Raw genomic sequence first — 22,616 nt, forward strand, 5'->3', positions numbered from 1 at the left:
CCAGCCCTGGCTTCAGAACAAACTGCTCCCCGTCCTACATTGATTACTGACTAGAAACAGCTGAGGATTCAAGTCTTTACACTCTTTCACCTTCACTTGTCTATATAAAGAAACACAGAGTGTGTTTTGAAATTAAAAAAAAAAAAAGGAAGAGAAGAAAAGAAGGATGTGGTTATGCCATTTAGTAAGAGTACTGGTAGGGTATGGTCTGTAAGCAAATGCTCCCATGCTCTATAGAACAACCTGGATTGAATCAATGCTGCTGATCTGCTTGTTGGGGTTCAGGTAAAGTAATTCATATTTTAACTAATAACTTTTTTTTTTTCAATAATTTAATAGCCGCGTTGATTGTAGAGCACTATTTTTAAGCCAGTTGATGGTTGTTTCTTATAAAGATCAAACAGTAAATCAAACATGTAGTGCTGCTTAGCTTAAAGCATAAAGAAAGATTTCTGCTTTAGTGATAAGCATAAATATATACTGTTGCAATCAAAATACTTAGAATAAAATGATAAGAAATAATCCAACTACAGAAGAAATATATGGCAGATGTGGGATGTACTGCTCTTCATTGCACTAAGCCATCTTACTCTTCTCCTGTGCATCCACAAGAGAATAATTTATATCTAACATGAATAATGTTCTAGAAAATAGCTATAAACAAAGTCTGTTTCATAGCAGTAACATTACTTGGTTTGTATTGATTAGGAGGGTAATTATGGTAAATGCTATAAAAGTCCTTGCTGAAGCTGTGACCTGAATTTTCCTCAATCCTCTTTTGTAGTGTAGCTAAATTAAGAATGATTGGTTTGCTGTCATCTGATTATCTTTTCCTTATTATCAAAACTACTCCTACACTTACAGTAAGTTATAGATTTTATGATGAGGATGTTCCTGCTAATGAAGCTGTCATGGATAAGAATATCCTTAATCTGTCGTCCCCAGTCTGTCCTAACGTACAGACTCGTGTGAATCCCAACTAGAGCCAGATGAACTCTGAGCTACAAAGAGGAAACCATTCATGCATCCCACTCTGCTGCAAAAAACCTAGCAAAGCTAATACTGTAAAACCTTGCTGTTCCATTTCCTAGGTCAGTACACCTTTGCTGCTAGCTTAACCACAAGCTCCTGCTATCAGTAAACCCAATTAACATTTAACTAGTCCATAGGAAGTGGAAAATCCTCACTCAGCAGATGAAATCGAGAACAAATGGAGCAGTGATGACATGGGGTCTGGATCAGCTAAGACACATTCCCTCAAGTAGTGTTAATTACAGATTCTTATGTTACCTTTTGGCTTCTAGAAGTTGTTTGAAACAATCCAGGAATTGCAGGTGATTCCTTCAGGAAACTTGTGGAAGACAGAGGAATTTTCTTCAGAAGACTAGAAAAGAGCAAACGTGGTGCCTGTCTCTTAAGAAGGTGGAAAAGGAGGAGTTCAGAAATGGAAGATCACTAAGCCTGGCTTCAGTATTTGGAAAAATATTGGAATTACCCACTGAAGAATCTGTTTGCAAGCACCCAGAAGACAATGCAGCGGTAAGTAACAATCTGAGAACGACTGAAATAGAAGTACTTTGACTTTCTTGTGTGACACACTGACAGCACTGGGCGACGGGGCGTAGGAGAGGGAAACAGGCTTCAAACACTATCTCTAAAGAAATTCTCATAAGCGAACAAAGGAAACATGATCTGTATGAAATTTCTATATGATTAGTGAGTACCCACTGAGATACTAATCAGCCTCTGCCATACAAGAAAGATGTATTTGGTACAGTTCAGTATCTTTCAGATTCAGTATCATCAGTATTTTTATTAATAATTTGGACAATGCAGTAAAGATGATGCTTATGAAATGACTGCAAGGTTATTTGTGAATGAAAATGGATCTTCAAATAATTTTGGGCAAACATATTACTCAATGTGAACTGTTTGCAAACAATTCCCTTGGATTACTCAAGATGTGAAATTTAAATTTGAGGGAAGGCAAAATGATAAAAAAAAAATATCAAGTTTTTGAGAATCAGGCACTCCATTTGAGTACTTGAAATGACCAGTTTAAAGGCTGGGTAACATTTTCTTGAAATTAACCATTTTCAGGAGTAATGCTATACATAATTTTGTACTAATTAATTCTAAAAAAAGCATTCAGTGAAATAGAAACACAGTAAAAGTAGAATCAAAACTCATACTTTTAAGAGACACCACAAGCAATTTTCTGATATATTTATATAGCACACAAAGTGCTGAATTAACAGGTGTTTTCACTCCCCCAAAATGTTTAATGCCATCTGATTTTTCCCCAGCTAACTGGATGCTCTTGGTCGCAGGACACACACGCTCACACAACAGCACAAGACTCCTATTTCTTCTCACCTGTCCTGCCCTCAGGTCTGCCCACAATAATCCCTTGTACACGTGGCACCAATGCATCTCCACCTTTAGTGGAATTATCCCACCTCTCATGTACCACGATCACATGATTTTCTAAGCGGCTGCCACACATTGCTGGCTCGGAGGGATTGACTCAATCTCTAACAAACCAAGGTTTTCTTTTTGTTCTCATTTCTGACAGATAAATCCACCAATAACAATCAGATTTCCTTTTGCTATTTCCTAAGTTCACAAAGCTGCGACAGTCCCACTCATGCGGCTCAGTCCAGTTCTCTGGAAGTGGCAGTTGGATCCGGCCCCTGACCAACAGCACCTCGCCGCAGGTCACACTCGCTCTACAGTGGGGTCACTGGGGGAAACACTGCCAAGGAGTAGCCTCGGTGAATTTGTGCATCCCCCTAGTAACCTGCATCCATCCTGTTTGTAGTCCTCATCAGCTTGCTTGCAACAATTTCCTCACCTGCTTAACAGCCCGTGTTCTAACCTCCAGTTTTTCTAGTGCTATTTAGTTATTTCTAATACACTTTACTGAAATGCAAGTGCCTTCGATCTTCAGCCTTTCCCTTATCTGAAAAAGCAGACACTTCGTCAAAGAAGATAATGGTCTGGCAAGATCTGTCAAAGCCTTATTTAGTAGTTTTCTTTAAAAATCTGTATGAAGCTTTGACTCAATAGTTATAGAATTGCTTTAATCACATTTGACACTCTTTCCTTCAACAGATAGACTAGATTGATCCTTTTTCAGATACACTAATAACATACATACTTCATAACAGTTACTGGGTTGGACCTTTAGCTTTATGTGCCTCTTCTTTCCGTAGTCTGAGCTGGAAATAAACTGTTTTCCTAATATGAGCATGTTAAGTTCTGAGCGCATTGTATGTTCAGATACAGTTATTCCCATTATCACTCACTGATTCCTGTAAGTCATCCCACCTCTGACCTCCAGCACAGTATCAGCATCCCTATGAAAAGCAGAGGTATAAGATTTGGCAAAACCCAAGGCCATCTCCTCAGTTAATATTTAGCAGATCTACTTGTTCTCCATTTCTCTCTCTCTCTTTTTAAAAATATTTTATTTTAGCCATGTAAACAAAAAATCTTTCACTAATTGTATTTTGCTTTCTTTAGCAAAGTCCAGCTCCATTTGGTAGTGCTTATGAGCTACCTGTCACTTTTTGTCCTCCAAAGCAGAGATTCCCCTCTTGATCAAGTTCTTCTTAAAACCTCTTCACTTACTCCTAAAATTTCTTTTGAGCTTCTTGGTTGACTGAGCTGGACTGGAAACTTTAACTACCAATTTCTTCTCCTTCATTAGGATTTTTTGTGATTTTGATTTAAAGATATTATCAAAAACCACTTTTAAGGCATAGTTTGTTAAAGCATATGTGTATTTTTAAGAATGGTGATAACACTTATTCCACACAAATTATACTTTTTTAAAGACCTGTATTATTAAGATGTCCTGCCTTCCATTTGCTAATCTTTACCAGATTATCTAAGATAATCAGTTAAAATTTAAAGTACTTGCAAACCCAAAATTTAACCAATGCTGAAAGTTAAACACAAGCTAGAAAACGCGCTACTCAATTTGCACCTAGATAAAAGATCAGTCTTCTTAAGCTGACCTTCTAAAAAACTGCAGTGGATACAAGCACTATATGAAATTAAAATATCCCTCTGTATCCAATGCGGGTGTAGTAAAGCACATCAGCACAAGCTACTCATGCATAGGGAATCATGGATATAAGAGTAAAATCCCAGCTATCAGTCTGACGTGCCTTAATATGGAACAATAATTTCATTAATTTCTGTGTAGCAAAGGAACTGAACATAAGTGTTACGGAAGTTGCAATATCTCTAGTACAAGTTACTAGAGATAGCCAGTACACTTCAGAGTTTTTGAAAACATATGTTTGAATGGGTCAGTCTCTTCAATATTTGAATGGGATTATCTTAAAGGGCATGGCAGTCAGTGGATACTGACTACCTGCCATTGAGAATCAGTCTCCTTTATAACAGATCAAGCCACTCAAATTGGAAATAGAAAGCTCTGTGCTTGAAATGAGGATTCACTTTCAATAATAACCAAAGACTGATCAAGTGTATAACTCAAAACCAAAAAAAGCCCAGAGTTGTGTCTGAAAGTATCTTGCTCTGATATATCAAGGCATTAACTGGGAACCTTACACATTTCCAAACTGTTCTCTCTGTCGTTTTAGGGGAGAAATGACCAACAGCAGCGGGGAATGCAATTTTACAGACATCGACAGATTAGCAAAGACCCTGCAGTTGGGGATCTCCATCCCCACCTTCATTCTCGGGCTGGTTCTCAACGCCCTGGCCCTCTCCGTGTTCTGCTGCTTTTGGAAGAAACAGACCAAAACTTCAGTTTACATGATCAATCTCGCACTTGCAGATGTCTTGCTGCTTCTCTCGCTCCCGCTCAAACTGTACTACTCTATCACAGAAGCGCCCAGACTCCTGTGCTCATTTATAGAGTCTCTCTATTTTGTCAATACATACGGCAGTATCTTCATCATTGTCTGCATTACTATTGACAGATACATCTGCATAAGGTACCCATTTGAAGGTCGGGCTAATCAATCCCCCAAATGGGCTATCATGATTTGCTGCTTCATCTGGGCAGTAGCTTGGCTTTGCAGCAGCCCAATGTATGTGTTTCCCAAGAAAGATTATTTTAAATGCTTTCACAACATGTCAGAACAGGCGTGGAGCATCCCCCTCATTGTTTCTGTGGAAATCTTTGGATTTCTGATCCCACTCGCAGTGATGGTTTTCTGCTCTGCCCAAAACATCTGGATCCTTCTGAATCACAAAAGTCAAGATAAAAAGAAGGTAGAAGGCAGTGGCTCCTTACGAGTCATTATCATCAACCTCATGGTGTTTTTGGTATGCTTCACACCCGTCCACCTTGCAATCTGCCTACAGTGCCTGGTTAGACAGCATGTGATAGTGGACTGCAGTCTGAAACAAACCATCAGCCTCTTCATTCAGGTGTCAATGATATTAGCCAACCTGAACTGCTGCCTGGATGCCATCTTTTACTACTTTGCTGCAAAAGAATTTCGTGAGAAAACACACTTGAAAAAGGTTATTGAACTATGTCCTGTCTTTAAGCCTTGTGCCACACGATGGGACAGCCTGCAGTGGAAGAACGCCTCTTCCCCAGCTCCCACTTGCCCCGTAGGATGCCGACAGCATTATCCCTGACCTAACAGTAGGGTCACCTTGACCATGGCAGGGAGGGTGCAGGAGGGAGGAGGGCAATGTTTTTCCAGTGAATGTGAACCTGTTCCATATTTTTCTGCCCTTTAAACATGAAAGAGGACAAGTGTTGGAAAAAAGAACCAGCATTAGCAAAGTGACGGAGTGACACCAAAAGAAGCATTAGCCTTGACAGTATCGACTAAATGTGAAAGGCTTGACAGAGGAAAACTATCCAGATCGCTGGAATGCCACTTAAAATCAGCCTTTGTCATTGCTGCACCAGACTTCCTTTTGCCAACGTGATCAGAAAGTTGTTGCTAAGGGTCAAACATAGAAATAACTATTCAAAACTTCTTTCTAACTTAGAAGGTATCTGACAGTTAAAAGGCAGTATCTGGCCCTTTCCTTCTGTAAGTCTTACAGAAGGTCACTGTCAGAGTTCATTTGGTTTGAACAGCTTGGCCAGCCTGGGATAATAGTGAATCCTCCTCCTGTAAGCATTATACACTGGTCAGGGCTGCTACACAGGACAGCAGCCTCTGCTCTTCCATGGAGGACAAGCTGCCCAGTATACAACCCCAACGGAGAATCTCGGGTACCAGCAACTCCTTGGGCAACAAACATTTCTGATTATCTTTGCTGAGACATCAGCATGGTTTTCTTCTGCAATTTTGAAAAACTGTTTTTGCACATCAAAACCAAAAGAACCCCTTCAAATACGGCATGTAGTGAAAGACCATATGTGATGAACTGTATTTCTACATCACTGTGTTTCTATCAAAAATATAATATGACACATGTAGGAAATTCTTCTCATTCTTTCTTGGAGGAGGGGAATTAGGGAAGCAAGCCCTGCATCACAGAAAAATAGGGAGTGCCTGTCTGATATACTCCTCACTCCCAGCTGGAAGACTGGACCAGCTCTATCCACCTCATACCTTAGAGGAGTCCTTCTAGCCTGTACTGTACACTTCACAAAACGTCTCTCTCAACCCTTCTTGGTCAGCACTTCTGGTATGTCACCACCCTTATGCCATTTGTAAGTTTGGCTCTGAGTTTAAACTAAAGGTTTCCTTGTTGCAATTTAAGCCTACCATTTCTTGTACCAGCATGGTTCATGTTCTTAGCCAGAAACACTTTCACATCGAGAAATCCATTTCTGTGCCTTTTAAAAACAGCTATAAAAATGGTCTAAGATTGCTTGTAATCAAGTCTTCATTCTAGGGCAGATGTTCCCTTTATTCACATGTGAAAAGAAATTACCTTCTGTCTAAAGCAAATTAAAAAGAAAGGGAGCCAGTTTTGAAAATACAATTTGCCATCAGTTGATTTCCACAGAAATGATTGATTGTGCAAGTGGGCAGCTGCACATATCTAATGCTGAGCCTAATATACGAGCGTTTTAAAACTTGTTAGTACTACAAGTATGACCACAGCTGACGCACACAAGGAGCTCAGAGGCAAAGAAAGGTTTTTATCATCATCTTCGCCATTACCTGCAGAGGGGCAAGAGGAAGAGCTTTCCAAAACAGTAGGTTTTCAAAGCATTATTTGCTACTGCCTCAGTTGTTCAGAAACTTGCAGCCTTTTCAATATGAGTTAACCTTTCTTTTTTGCACCTTTCACATTACTTTGCATATGAAATATGTGTGAGAAAGAACATGCTCTACTAAATAAACTGTATATATGAAGTGTATGATTTGAAAATACATTTTAATTCCCCCATCTGACAGCAGTGTATGATTCTTATCTATTTCATTGCAAACTTTTACCATTTTCTCCTTAAAACAGCTCCAAGACTTAGTTGGAGTTTTTCCTTCCCAGGAACTACTTCAGGTTTATAACTATGGCAACCAAGAACAACTGAATAAACAGTAATAAACAGAAAAAGTAGAAACAGGAAAGCTGATCACACCCAGAAGTTTGCAAAATTTAATAAATTTTCTGTGGAAACCCTCTCCATAAATTCTTGACAATCTCCCGCAAACCCGCCTACAATCTTTTCTCCAAAATGCTCTGAGCTCTTGCTTTTATGATTAGCTGACTATCTGAAAATTTACATTACCGTTGGTGCAATTTGTGACTCTGCAAAAACACAGAACTTTAAGGTACAAAGTATAACACTGGCCTTTTTATTTAAAGCTTTTCATGCAGTCGCAATGGGTGATGATAGAGCGCACACCCTCTGCAAGCCTGTGCACAACACCACACCAGTGGTATGGCTAAGATGGCAGAGCCTCACTCCGGAGGCCCAATAAACTCCAGGACAGGGGAGAAGAAGTCTCCTGAACAAGGAGAAACTTAGAGTACTGCACCCAGGGCAGGACAACCCTGTGGGCCAGCACAGGCTGGAAAAGTAGGTTTGATGTAGATGTCCTCCCAAAAGGGCAAGAAGCCAGTGGTGCCCTTACTCTGTAAATATGGCAAAATTGATACCACGACTCACTACAAATGGGGTCAGTGCAAAGAAAAAGAAAAAAAAAAGTAAGTTATTAACCTCCTCTACTTGAGCTGGTGAAGCTTCACTGGAATAGGATGTTCAGCTATGGGCCTCCCAGTTCAAGAGAGATGGGGAGAAACCAGAGGGGTTCAAGCAGATGATTTGCAGGATGGTTGGGGATCTTGGGCACAAGTCTGCAAAGAGAGGTTGAGGGAGCTGGACTGGTTTCATCCAGCATGCTGGAAGGCAGTGACGGAGATGATGGAGCCAAGCACTGCCCAGTAGTTCCCAACAATATAACAAGGAGTAACAGCTCTTGGTTCAGGTTCAATATTGGGAAAAACTTCTTCACTAGGAGGGCAATGCAGCGCTGGAAGGGGTTACCCAGAGAAGATTTCTGATATCCTCTCACAGAGGTTTTCAATACATAGCCAGACAAAGTCACGGCTGTTCTGATCTAGTGTTGGAGAAGGAAACTGGCTCAAGAGGTCCCTTTCCACTGCTCCATTTGCTCCGTGACTTTCAGCAAATGCAAGTTTGTCTATTTTTTTCTCCTCCAAGACGAAAAGCCACCTCTTAATGCTGATGATGTTATGGCACTGGTTGTCAATAGCTCTATTGCAAGCACAGCGCAAGACGGAGGAAATGCACTAGCTGTCTAAAAATTACTAGGCAGCAGCAACTATGACTTATCACACAAGGCTACGATATTTAAAGTCAGAACTAATGAAGCAGTACCTTTGTCTTCAACTCATTTATCACTAAGTACTCAAAAAAGATAATTTTCTAATCTTCAAAGGAATAAGTGCACATACACAGCAGGCAGAGGTGAAAAGTGTGTAGAGACTCTCATATGCATGGATGGGGAAGAAGTTTGATCTGCCAGGGCTAGGGAGACAGCACTCACTCATGCCATGCTCGGTCAGTGGTAGAGTCCCAGCACACTCAGGCACGCAGAGACTTCCACTTACAGAAAGAAATCAATGTAAATTTTCTTAAGTAAGTAAACAGAAATCAGTTTATGAAAATAGCTGTAATAATGAGGAGTGATGGGACCCACTACGTACAACTGGTCTACAGACTCGGTCTGCTCGCGTCATACATGGCAGCAAATTCAGAGCACAGAATCTGAAAGTTAAATTGGACTACTTTCTTCCCATTTATTGCCACCAGTGCCACTTCTTTGTTGGCCAAAAGTGATTTTATATATAATTCCATTTGTCTAAATTTTGCCTGTTATGTATGTAAATGGGCACAGCCTGTCTAAGCATACTTGAAATTTCTGAAAAAAGAGAAAGAAGGAAGAGAGCCCAGCTGTATTGGTTTTACAGGACTATTACAATAGTCAAATCTTTTAGCACAAAAAGAACAGATCTTTTGAGCAAGAAGGTGTCACTTTCAATTCTTTTTTCAATGCTTTTCAAGATGAACTTACATTTAAATAATACACTTAAATTCTGTCTTTGATCTGCAGCTAAGATTACAGTTATTTCTAAATCAGATTTTTATATACAGGCTCCTCTATGAAATTTACTGTTAAGTCTGGACAATCTCCAGTTGGTTATATTTTTATACCAGGACAAAAGCAATGAAAAGCCTCGTGCAGCTTAAGAAAGTGCACAACAATTTTGTTGATGAATAAAACTGAAAAGCATTTGACATTTTAAAAACAACAACAAAAGCCTTCCTGAGTCAATACACAAGTTCAAAATTTCTATTTTCAGACTGCACAACAGAAGGGGTTTCTTCTCTCTTGATGTTATTCTTAATATACAGAAAAACGGCAGGAACCTGAACGCGAACCCCTCACATACTCAGGTCTCCTCCCAGGAACTCAGTTGTACTGTAAAGTCAAAGAAGCATTGTCCTAGTAGGCAAAAAAAAAATATCAAGTGCTAACCAAAAACACCCAAAATAATGCCTTTAAAAATTACATTTTCAGTTCTGCTCTCTTCTGTGAATTGAACAAAACCAGATGCAATTAACCACAGTCCTTAAAGAGCAGCTGTATTTAACCTTAATTTTTCTGGACAAGACTGTTTCAGAACACCCAGGTAAGAATATTCACAAAAAGCATTTAGCCAGTCAAGCTTCTGCAGCTGGGCCAAACCCCGCAGGTCTTCACAACACAGGAGAGGGCTGGCTGCTCTCCAGGGCATTTTTATCAATGGCAGATTACTCCACCAACATCCTACAATTAGCATTTGTTCAAGAGTGAGTGTGATCCCCAAGCTGTATTTTGTAGACTCACACAGCAATTGAAAGACTGTAAAGCATAAAAGTAGTTTGGACAAAAGGAAAAAAAAAAGAAAATCCAACCAAAAAAAACCCCAAACACCCCCAAAAAAACAAAACAAACAAAAAAACCCACACAGGGTTTGTTCCCCAAACTCTTTTCCTGTCCCTTTGCCTGGTGGGTTATATCATCTTCTGTTTCCCAGGCATGCTTGAGCACTGAACTTCAGATCAGTGCCACTCCACTAACTTCTAATGCTATAAAAGTACCGTCAGAATAATGCCAGACTGTTTGAAAAGCAATATTGCCCCAGAATAACTTATCTTTGTAATAACTTATCTAAATGATTTTTAACCAAAAAAAAAATTTATGTAAATTCAACTGGTTTAAGAACAAGTAGAGAATCTAATATGGAACTTCTTTTCATAGCCTTCATAAAACTGCTTTTATGATACTACATGATTTACAAGCTGGAAGGCACCTGAGGGAGGATCCAAGCCTAGACTAAAGCACTGATAGTCTCCTGCCTTCTAGAAGGGGTCGTGATGAGTATAGGTGGACACGTGCCCTGTAGAGGCAGTCCAACATAATTCCATTATGATTAAATACATTAGTTAAAAAACATAAACCAGCCAGTTTTTTCATGTGAGAATGATCAGCCACAGTTTCTTCCAAAGTTTTACTCACAAAGAAGGCCTACTAAATATCACTCTAGCAGTTTATCATATAAAGTAATTTCAAGTGTTCAGAAATCTGCAAAGTGAGAAGAGCAGCCACCTCACTGCCTAAGGCAGCCTCCAGATCACAAAATGAAGTTGAAATGGTTTTGAAGACTGAAACTGATCTTCAGAGAGATATCGTCCTAAACATTACATCTTTGTGTGCTGCTCTAAGCAATATTTCACTCAAAGGTTTTTCTCCAACAACACAACTTAACCTGTCTAAAATGCATGCAAACAAATGAAAGATAAACCAATGCTACTCAAAGGTACAGACTTCTGCCTCTCTCATCAAAATGGTTTTGCAGGTTTCCCCCCACACACATTCCAAACGCTTTCCACTTTAGACTATTCCTTCCTACAAGTCTTGGGTGCGCTCTCCATCCTTCCACCCAAATGCAAGGAGAGGAGCTGTGGAGAGGCAGCGTCCTTTGAGGAACTGGCAAGTCTAACAGGAGAAAACGGAGAGCCCACAAGCCCTGTGTACAAACCTCCTGAGATTACTCTGGCAGCTGCCATGAGAGCCTGCAGGGACCTGCTCATCACCAGAGCGGCAAATGGCGGTAGCTCGGACAGCCCCTTTATGGAACCAGGAGGACGATGAGACCTTGGCTGCCCCACACCGAAAGGGGACTTCAGCTTTCCCAAGGGGGACTCTCTTTACAAAGAGAGGCAGAAATGTGCTTGCCCTGAGCAAATTGAAAAGAAACCTGCCTGTCTTTGTTATTTACACAACAGTACAAATGGGAAAGCTGGCTCGGTTAGATTTCAAATTAGCATGCTTGCTAAGCATGTAGAGAAACACCAAGACAAGCTACACACACACTCTTTGCTCTGGCTGCTCTCCCAGCACTGCCAAAATATGGAGCATGGAGAAAATAGCTCAAAGGCTCAGTTACTGAAAGGGGTAGCAGCATCTTCTCTTAGTTTCTAGCCCAATGTCTCTGTATGGGGGAAGGAAGGCCCAGAGGAAGAGGAAAAGAGGATGCTGCAGCATGTAGTGGAACGTGGTTATCGCAGAGGGTGAGCTGAGCCTGCTCCATGGGAAGGATCTACCTGGGTAGCCCAAGGTGGCTTCAGTCTGAAGATGCAAACCTGCTCCTGGAATAAAAACCACAGGAGGCACAGAAAGTCCCTTTGACGCCTCTTCCTGACCCAGGCAAGATTTTGTGCATCTCCCCAGAGGTGTCCCCAAGCTGCTGTGTGTGTGCCTGCCCGGCACTCTAAAAAGTCATGCCCTTTGCCGCTGCATCTCACATCATGGCTCCCACTCGGCCCTCGCACAAGAGACGGACCCTGCTTCCCAGGCAGGACATGGCAGGGCCCGACTGGGCACTGGGCACACTGTGTGGTGCCCGTCTTGCTACTCAGTGGAGCTGGCCACTGTCATGGGGATGGATGCTGACATGGGTCTGCTTATGCTGGGGCTTCCTTCAGCTACAGTGACTGCTTTTCTAAAACTATTTCTCCTGTAAAGGTGTGTGGGAGAGAGAAGAAAACAAAAACAAAACCCACCTTTTTTTTTAAAGTTAGGAAACATTAGTCTATGGAGAATATTAGGTGAGGGATTCCATGCTGCTTCTAAACACGTAACTGAAAGCAGTTTCTGTTGGCAAGAGAGATATTTGAATTGGAATATCACTCCTAGGAACTGCTTGCTACAAAATATCACCGTGTGATGAGCTTTTGCAGTTCCGTTACCTCACTGTTAGCCGGAAAGCTCCAGAGAGATAGAACTTGCCCCTTCAGCACGGACATGTCAAGTTCACAGAAGCAGTCTTCTGTTTATCTTTTTAACATCAGGCCAATACACAGACTAAAGCAAGCGTTAGCGCTGAAGCACACCTCGCCAGACTAAGAATAGTTGTATTTATATAGTGTCTTTCATCTGAGGAAGTCAGAATGACTGAAGATGAGAGACACAATCCTCCGTCATCTGAGGAAGTCAGAATGACTGAAGACAAGAGACACGATCCCCCGCTGCACAGACTGCTCTCCATCTAGTGCCGGAAACATGTGAAGCAAAAAGGGTGAACCAGACAGGCAGTAGCCGAGCAGCTGGTGTAGCTCAGGTCCTGTGAGGCCATTCTGTGTCCCTGGCGCGGCACAATTCATTGCCTTTGGCCCTGTCGGAAATTTTGCTCTCATTTATTTAACTTTAAAACATCTATAAAATAAAAGAAACGTTGGCAGCACTCACTGCAGCATACTGCATGACAAAGGGATCACCAGAGCCAAATTCATGCAGGAACCATGCATTTTTAATTTATTTATTTTTTAAATCACTGTCATTTCTGCCTCGCCAACAGGTCAGAGGGATGGCACTGCTTTCCCCAGCACCCATTGCTCCAAGGTGAGGATTCATCCTCCCAGAAGTGAGCTCAGCCACCCCTGGACTGCACACACCCCAGTCAAACAGACCTGCAGCAAATCTGCTTTGGGGCAGCAGGATGTCATCTATGTGGTCTGATCTATACTGTCTGACACACTTCACTGCAAAAAAAAACCTCATCCAGCATCTGGCACCTCCTCCACACCATGCCCAGTTGTTTTTATACATGCTACCTGTACTGAAGATCACAGTGCTTACTCATTTAAACCATGAGAGGCAGCGCCGTGGGGAGGCAGGGCACACTTGCAGACTTCGTGGCAAGTCTCAAAGCTTGCCCAAGACGCAGGTGTTTCGAAGCAACCATGTCCTGCCACTTATCTCCTCCTCACCCTAGCTCGCCACGTTTTGGGCCCCAGCCCTGGACCCATATGCAGTGGTCAGCTTCCCGTGGGGCAAGGAGCACCCCACAGGCATGAGAGATCCTATCTCAGCTGACAGACACTGCCACCACGGCCGCTGCTCCACGGCACCCAGCTCGTGCCCAGAAGTGCTGCCAGAGGCAGGCTGCTGCTTGCGAGTCATCACATTTGTGGCAGGTTTGAAAAATCAGTTGTTTCCCCCCCAATTACTGAAGCACGACAGCTTCAAGGACAGGTAGATTTCCATGTTAAAAGAATAAGGGGAAAACTGCCTTTTTGTTTACTTTTAAGGCCCTAGTCTACCACTTCCTTTTTCATATTTCCTGAGACCTGGCAAACTACACTTGTAAGTAAGTGAAAACCGTTATTCCACAGTTACTCTTCATTCAGACCAAGACTGCATTTACCTAGATCAGTGCATGGGTAAAGTTCCGGTGACTCCAAACATCAGCATTGATGCATACAATAGCCACATCAAGATCGCAGACCAAAACCACTGTTCTCCTTTTAAAAAATGCGGCTTTAAGTAAACACATGAGACATTCCAGTTAAAGCTAACAGAGAGAGCAGAGAAAGGCTGTAGGTTCCCCAGTCATATGAGCTATATATATATTAAAAAAAAAAAATATATTTTATCTTTTGTACAATGCACTGAAATGAAACTAAGGTTTCATTTTGGCCTCCCAAAGCAGTGCCAGGGCTCAGTGTCGCTTCTCAGTTTCCCAGAGGTCCTCTCAGCAGCTGTATTTCCTAGCTGCATTTTACCGCACCGTAAATATGCCACACTGTCCCCTGCAAAGCAACTGCTCCCGCCTCAAGCGAAGCACCCTACTGCAGTGCCAAGTAAAGAAATTAATGAGGCTCCCTCAACAGTCAGTGAAGAGCTTCTGGCATCTCCAGCAAGCAATTCAACTCTCTAACATCTGGATTGCCCTCAATAGCAACCAGTCCATCCTCCCCAAGGACAGAAGGCTGCTAGGACATCTGGCTCTCAGATCGCCTGTGTACTCTGCATCTGTTAGATACTTGCGTATCTGTATCCTGCAGATGAAACCATACAGCTGCTTATTAAGCATCTCTGCTGCCCCAATCAACTCATTACTGAAAAAGATACAGCCAATAATTACTCGAGAAGCTATCTAAGCCCTGGAAAGGAGACCATGCATGACTGCCCTTGTAGGTTAAAAAGAGTTCAAACAGTCATTAGTATCTGTATTAAATCTACTAATTGCCTGGTGTTACTGGAAAAAATGAAGATTCCGGTGTTTTTCTGAAACCTTTAATCTGTTTATTTACTGAATAAACTTAATTATGATTCGTCTTCCCTTTGCTCAAGTTTACGTTGGCTGGGGAATTTTCCTCAGTATTTCCTAGAATCATATCAATGCATGTGGAATATACCATTTCTTTTAAAAGATCCTAATACCTCGGCTTTGAACCTTTTACAGAACACTGCCTTTTCTCTGTTCCTACACCAAGTCTTTTCCAAAGGCAAGTAATTCCAATCCAGCGAAAGACTCATTCCTGGTTCCTACAGCCCCCTACAGTTGAAAAAAAATGCTGAAACAGTGTAAAGTCATCAAAATAACTGCACTGAATTCTTGCAAATCTCTGTCCCTCTTTTTCCACTGCACTGTATCTTCCTGAGCATGCCCAGCACATTACAGTTCCAGTAAAATCAGAGAACTCTCCGTATCTCCAGCTCTCTTCTCCTAACTTACTGAGGTCTTACTGCAAAGCAGGGTCCTGTGACACAATTACCTTGAAACTATAGGAGATCACTTGACTGGTTAAAATACCAAAATCTGAACTGCGGCAAGTGTGATTTTTTTTTTTTTTTTTTACATAACACCAAGCACTAAGCTCAATAAAGGCAGTAAAATTATTACAGAAAGTATCACCTTCAAAACCTGTTTCTCTTTAGGCTTTTGTAGTAGAAACACAAAGAAATCCTGAGAATTAAATCTTTTTCTTAAAAGTAGACAGCATGATTCATTTTGAGTCACAAACTTCTCGAAATGAATCTAAACCACACTTGCCCGATTTACATAGCAAAACCTTCTGTTCTTTTTCCTGGTTTGACCTCCAATGCTGGAAATTCAGCTTGGGGAATTCAGCTGGATCATTTCTTATTTATACATCCCTGTCAAACAAATTCTGTGCTGGCTAAACTTTGTAAAAGTCCATTTCACTGCTGTTTTCTAGCAACACACAAACATAAGAAGGGACCAAAGCTGATGCTACAGCCAGAGCCTTGCCAGCAAGGACGCTGACAGCGCGTGAGAACAAGCAGATGCTCCCTTTCCACACTCATACTGGAAAGCAAACGCCTGCTCTCTCTTACACTGTTATTCATTTAGAGCACAGCCTAATGCTTCAAGTGTCATCACTTGCAGATTTCAGTCTAACTCAGTGGGAATTGCCCCTGTGTCGGCTCAATACTGCAGAGAGAAGAAAAAGAGAAGCAAAAAAGTTCTACCATCAAATAAAAATATTCCGGTATCTCCTAACTACACCGAGTACCAGGTCTACTGTGTAAAAAAGGTGTCCAGGTTGATCTTTAGGCCAGAATTTGCTATCACCACCTTCGGCCTGACTCCAGCAAACCAACCAGTGAGAATTCTCCCCTATGAAAAGCTGACAAGATATCACGTATAATTTTTTAACAGAGAACATACATCATGCTCTGGCTCCCAGCATCCAGTGGGTGGGAAATAGTAAGGAGACATTTCCTTACTTTCAGCCTTTAGCTACATCTTGCCTCCAGCTTTCTGCCCTTGAAACACCCTTGGTCATGCAGACATGGTTTGGTTCTTCTGTCTCCTGCTTTTAAGCTGTTGTCTTTTGACTTTCTGCTGCATTCTTCCTACAATTTGACCCCTGTACAAATCAAGAGGTGTGACCAGATAAATCTTCCATCCTGTTTGCATCCAGTCCATCCACTGATGGAAACTCCTTTCAATGCCAACACCAAATATTTTTAAAAATGAATTAGAGCTCAGTGTGGCTGACACCATCGCCAATCTCTGTCAATGCCAGAGTTAGCATCCGCACCCGGGACTCACCATCATTAGTCTAGTCTTTAGGTCCCTGCTTTTTCACTCATCACTAAAAAAGTAAGAGTTAGCTGTTCCCTCAATTCATTTGACTGGAAGGTGGGAAGCGCACCTAAGAATCATAGAATCATAAAGGTTGGAAAAGACCTCTAAGATCATCGTGTCCAACCGTCAACCCAACACACCATGCCCACTACACCATGTCCCTAAGGGCCTCATCTACACATCTTTTAAATACTTCCAGGGATGGTGACTCCACCACTTCCCTGGGCAGCCTGTTCCAAGGCCTGATCACTCTTTCAGTAAAGAAATTTCTCCTAATGTCCAATCTAAACCTCCCTTGGTGCAACTTGAGGCCATTTCCTCTTGTCCTATCGCTGTTACTTGGGAGAAGAGACCAACCCCCACCTCACTACAACCTCCTTTCAGGTAGTTGTAGAGCGCGATGAGGTCTCCCCTCAACCTCCTCTTCTCCAGACTAAACAACCTCAGTTCCCTCAGCCGCTCCTCATAAGACTTGTGCTCCAGGCCCTTCACCAGCTTCGTTGCCCTCCTCTGGACACGCTCCAGCACCTCCATGTCCTTCTTGTAGTGAGGGGCCCAGAACTGAACACAGGATTCGAGGTGCGGCCTCACCAGTGCCGAGTACAGGAGCACGATCACCTCCCTGCTCCTGCTGGCCACACCATTTCTGATACAGGCCAGGACGCCATTGGCCTTGGCCACCTGGGCACACTGCCGGCTCATGTTCAGCCGGCTGTCAACCAGCACCCCCAGGTCCTTTTCCTCTGGGCAGCTTTCCAGCCACTCTTCCCCAAGCCTGTAGCGTTGCATGGGGTTGTTGTGGCCGAAGTGCAGGACCCAGCACTTGGCCTTGTTGAACCTCATACAGTTGGCCTCCGCCCATCGATCCAGCCTGTCCAGATCCCTCTGCAGACCCTTCCTACCCTCGAGCAGATCAACACTCCCGCCCAACTTGGTGTTGTCTGCAAACTTACTGAGGGAGCACTCGATGCCCTCGTCCAGATCGTTGATAAAGATATTGAACAGGACCGGCCCCAGTACTGAGCCCTGGGGAACACCGCTCGTGACCGGCCGCCAACTGGATTTAACTCCGTTGACCACAACTCTCTGGGCCCGGCCGTCCAGCCAGTTTTTTTACCCAGCGAAGAGCTTCAGTGAGTTCTGTAAATGCCTAAAGATCAGAGATACATTACCAGGAGGCACCTGAGCTTCAAAATAATTTCAGACTACTGTAATTTCCAAAGTCTTCTAAAAATTGATTTTCTTTTTTAAGAGTGAGTGTCTGCAGGGTTGGGCTTTTTGCTTTTTCTTGCTGTAACTAGAACTCAGGAACCAAAAGACTAGCCAAAAAATGTACAGACATCACCTACCAAGATCAAAGGTGTCACTCAGCTTTTTAACCTAGCTGAACATGAAATCCCAGCCAAATTTTAGGCATCATCATTAAATAGGCAGGTTGTTTCCTTTCTGGCAGGCTGTCAGCAGTGGGACAGCACCTGGGAGCATCAAGTGGCCATACCCTCCCCACAGGGTGCGTCCTGCTGCACCTGTGCCAGGTGAGCAGAGTGGGCAGCCGTGGGGAGCCAGGCTCAGCCTGAGCCCCGGTGCCCTGGCAGGTCTGCAGGGATACAGCCAGGCTGGGGCTGTGCCCAGCAGTCAGGGCAGCACCAGCAAAGCAGGAGGCTGGGTGCAAGTGTCCCCCAGCTCTGCCTCATGTTGCTCCTCCACAGTAGCCTGATTTTGGGTTACAGCTCATCTCAGGCACCCGCTGCCAAGCCCCGTTTGAAGAAGAGGTTTGGAGAAAAGGAAGAGGTTGCAGAGCCCCGTGGTACAATCATGACAGTGATGTTCACAGCTGAGCCCGCTAAACATGCCTGCTGGTGCATCACCTACAGGTGATGTCATCCATGACTCACCTCTGTGGCCAGAAACCTCTTTAACAGCGCGCTGTCATGAATCATAAGGTATTGAAATTTTTTCAAATTATTAAAGATTTCAACTCCATTCTTTTTCTGTGATGTGCTTGCGTACTTCTTTAACACAAGCACAGCCTAGAGAGTAGCACTGTAGTTGGGGCATGTTGAAAGCCGGTCCCTAAAGAACAGAGTGTGTAATACACACTCGCTGCATTGACAAGACCTGGCACACAGCTTCAAACCAATTCCTTTGCAAAGGTCAGTAAGTCAAAAAATACATACATTATAGAACAATACAAACAAACCATTGTCTGTTCCCCATCACCACAGGCAGACAAGCTACCAACACACACTGGCAGAATAATCCCAGGAGCACTTTCAGTCTCTCAGCAATTGCAGAGTTTCCTATAGGACAAATGCTGGACTAGCTATGCTCTTCAACCAAAATTTCTTTCATTTTTTAAGTGGCTGTACCATATAGAGTACCAAATACATCACAATCCTCCTCTAGGTCCTAAGGTAATATCAATTACTCCAAATTTTAACATTCTGGGCAACGTGTTTCTGTCCCTGAGCATGGCCTCGGCTGAAATGCAAACCATCCTCTCTTCCTGAGCCTTGCACCTAAAATTTGGCTCCTTAACCTTACATTTCAGTTCTCAAAACTGGTTTGTGGCTCGGTTGCTTAAATTGAATAAGGTTCCTTACCAAACTTTCCCGCTTTGCTTTTCCTCTAAACTCCATCTAAGGTAGGAAGTTATCCCCCAGGCCAGGGAAAAGGAGAGTCATCCCTCCAGCACCCACGGTGGTCACCCCGAGCAGCCATCCCCGTCCTCCTGCCCCTCAGGCGTCATCTGCCTTCTTCCACCTTGCGTTGCCCATTCAGGGAGTCCACAGGCTCTTTCCCCAGACTTGATGTTTGCTAGAAAGCCACAGCTGGGACTCTTCAGAGAATCTGTCTCAGATTTCCCTCAGCAGTGAGAAAAGGCTGCTTTTTCCTGTACGTTGAAAGGCGTGGGATTGAGTCACCTTTCTTCTAATTTCTGTGAGCTGGGAGAACTGAAGATCTTATGTACGTCTAGGCATGGAGAACACAGTGCTAAGTAAAAAGTGAAGAACTGGGAGTAACGAAATGACTGGTGTGCCACATGAAAACAACATGAACATGAAAACCCTGCCTGGGTTTCCTTCTTGCTGGGAGGTTCGCTGCACAGCACCCAGACTCTTCTCAATCACTCAGCCAGGTTCGTCTTCAGCAGCACGACGCAGCCTGGGTGTCTCCTGTACCTTGGTATAGGAGACGGCCCTATCTGAAATGATATGAAATGAAACACCTTTGAATACTGAAAACACCTTAAAACACAGCCCTTTACTACAGGCAGAGAGATTTCTGAAGAGGAGATGGCTCATCTCCGAGCACGGCCCACCAGGAGGAAGGCGCAAGGTGGCAATATTTAGGCTCCCGCAGAGCCAGCGCTGGGGGCCTGCCTGCTTTTCCTGCCCTTCTGTCGGGCGGCAACTGGCCTGTGGACCCCCTGCAAGCTGGGGGGGACTAAAGGCAAGCTGTGCTTCCTCCACGCCCGCGCGCCACGGCAATGCATGACCTGGCTGTGAAAACTCAGCTGAATGTGAAACAAAACCCAGCACTTGCATTCACTCTGTGGTTCCAGCATGTACAAAAAGAACTGTCATGTAACTAGCATCAAGTTAACAAATACAAATGGTTTTACAACAGCATCACGTACCTCTTTTTTTTTGCTAGCCTGTTGCTTACGTGTTGTTAGGACTAGGCTGTAAATCTCTGTCCTGCTGAGTAGCAGCTCCCTCTACCAGGGGTCACTTGGACACTGGTGTGGAAGGTGCTGTTAAGCAGAACAGTGGTAAGCCACTATTATATAGTGCATCCATTTGTTTGTGGGGGAATTACAATTAAATTAGCATGCGTGGGTTTTTCTCCAAACATGTATCTTCTCCTCAATCCAGAATCATAAGCGAGAGTTCTCCTACACAGAAACGGTCAGTATTTCTTAGGCTGATAAACCAGGTCAGGTTAAAAGAAGAAGAAAGAAAGCACAACAGATAGTCACTTTAGGATCACCCTACTCAAGAGGAACAAATTTTAAACCACTAGTTGTAGTTTCAGGAAAAGGTTTGGCTGAAATGTGGCAGGCTATGCATATGTTATTAAACTGCAGTTTTAGAAGCTTGGACTCATCTTGATCTCCAATTTGATCTAAATTTTCACAAGTTTATGAGATACAGAGGGAATGAAAGAAATAATATTCTGGATCCTGAACAATTTACTCAGAAGAAGCAGGTGTCAACACTGCAAAACATGAACCAAGCATCAACTCTGCAAAAACTGAACTATGGTAGGAATATTAAAAAAAAAAATATCCTGTAGTTAAAGAAAAAGATATTCTAACTCTTTCTCCCCCTCCCACCTTAATTCAGATCACAAGCCTGACTGTTAAATCAGCTTCAAAGCCATAGCCCTAGTTAGTTTTGCTTCAGTGGTTGTGGTTATTTACAAAGAAATGCTCAAGACCAGAGAAATTTTATGCTAAAATGTTTAAATACTTGACTTGAGAACTGCTTACCAGGAAAACAACAGGAAAAGGATGTGGCCTGATAAATGCTTGTAACAACTTCATCAGTGTTATATTTATTCATATGAATGTGATTTCACTAAGAATTAATAAATATGAGAAGTCTGAAGTGTACGCATATCACTGTACAAAATTAGCCATGAAATAAGCTCCATTTTCAAGCAGGAAGACAGGCATTTTCAAATTCACAGCAAATGCTGTCTGCTAGAAGTCCTTTAAACCTTTCACAGAAGGCGCAGAAAAAAAAAGAAAAGGCACAGAATGGTGCAGCCTCATCCCCCGCATACTAGCCCTCTGAGGAAAACAAGAGATGGCCAGTGGAAAGAGGAGGGGGGAGATGGCATGAAGGACAGGGCAGGAGTAGGGGCTTTCCCTTCATTCGGTTGAAACCCAGGTTGTGGTGCCATGTGGGCCCCTTTCTATAGGGACTACATATCTAACTATGCATATATACTGTAGCACAGTTACATATAGATACAAAAGCTACCTTAGAGTACAGGCAGCGTGAACCTCTCCCTGCCCTAGTTCTGCAGGGCAGGAACACCCTGCACACATCTGCAGCAAGGACAGATGGAAAAATGTAAAGAAAGCACATAAGGATAAAAAATCCCTCACAATTTCATCTGAATCCTTGTAAAAAGTTGAAATGGCCTTTTCTCCGTCTTTCCTCTCCCTCCCATTGTGTCCTATCTCTCCCCACAAGTATGGGCAGACAGACAGCAAGCAGAGGCTCCATCACTCCGTCTGCGTCAGCCTCCTGCAGCTCTAAGAGTTCTGTCTTAGAGAGAACAGAGGGTAAAAAATGACCCTACATTTGGCATTACTGAACAGTTAGGGGTGCAAAAAGCATAATGGAAATATCAGCATAAGTAATAATACGGAAAGCTTTTACTTGCAAACATGATGGAAAACCACCACTTCCACAATGTTAAAAAAAACCACACACACAAAAAACAACCAAAAAAATCAACCCACATTCTATTAAATTGCATTTCTTCTTGTCTCAAAGCCAAGAACTTAGTAGGACTCAATAGAACAATACAAAGATGCAAAACAATGGGTATTAGGAAGAACTGCTTCCCTTAAATCAGGTTATTTTACAGGTTATTTCTTGAGACAATGCTTGAACCTTTCTCTCCCTAGACTCTGCAGTAGGAGGGAGTCAAAGGATTAAACATGCCACTTGCTGAGTGCTTTTCTGAACATACTTTTAAGTCTGTCAGTTATGTCCTGAATGTGA

At 42.8% G+C, this 22,616-nt stretch overlaps 1 protein-coding gene across 1 annotated transcript; it reads left to right on the forward strand.

Moving 5' to 3' along the window:
• The first annotated feature begins 201 nt into the window (after positions 1-201).
• On the forward strand, positions 202-6,798 carry GPR55 (G protein-coupled receptor 55). The gene is made up of 3 exons (XM_075157619.1): positions 202-285; positions 1,305-1,539; positions 4,617-6,798. Exons 2-3 carry the CDS (start codon positions 1,532-1,534, stop codon positions 5,626-5,628), a joined length of 1,020 nt encoding a protein of 339 aa, XP_075013720.1. The 5' UTR covers positions 202-285; positions 1,305-1,531; the 3' UTR covers positions 5,629-6,798.
• Positions 6,799-22,616: the final 15,818 nt, after the last annotated feature.

The sequence above is a fragment of the Calonectris borealis genome, chromosome 9 (assembly GCF_964195595.1).
Source record: "Calonectris borealis chromosome 9, bCalBor7.hap1.2, whole genome shotgun sequence".
NCBI lineage: Eukaryota > Metazoa > Chordata > Aves > Procellariiformes > Procellariidae > Calonectris > Calonectris borealis.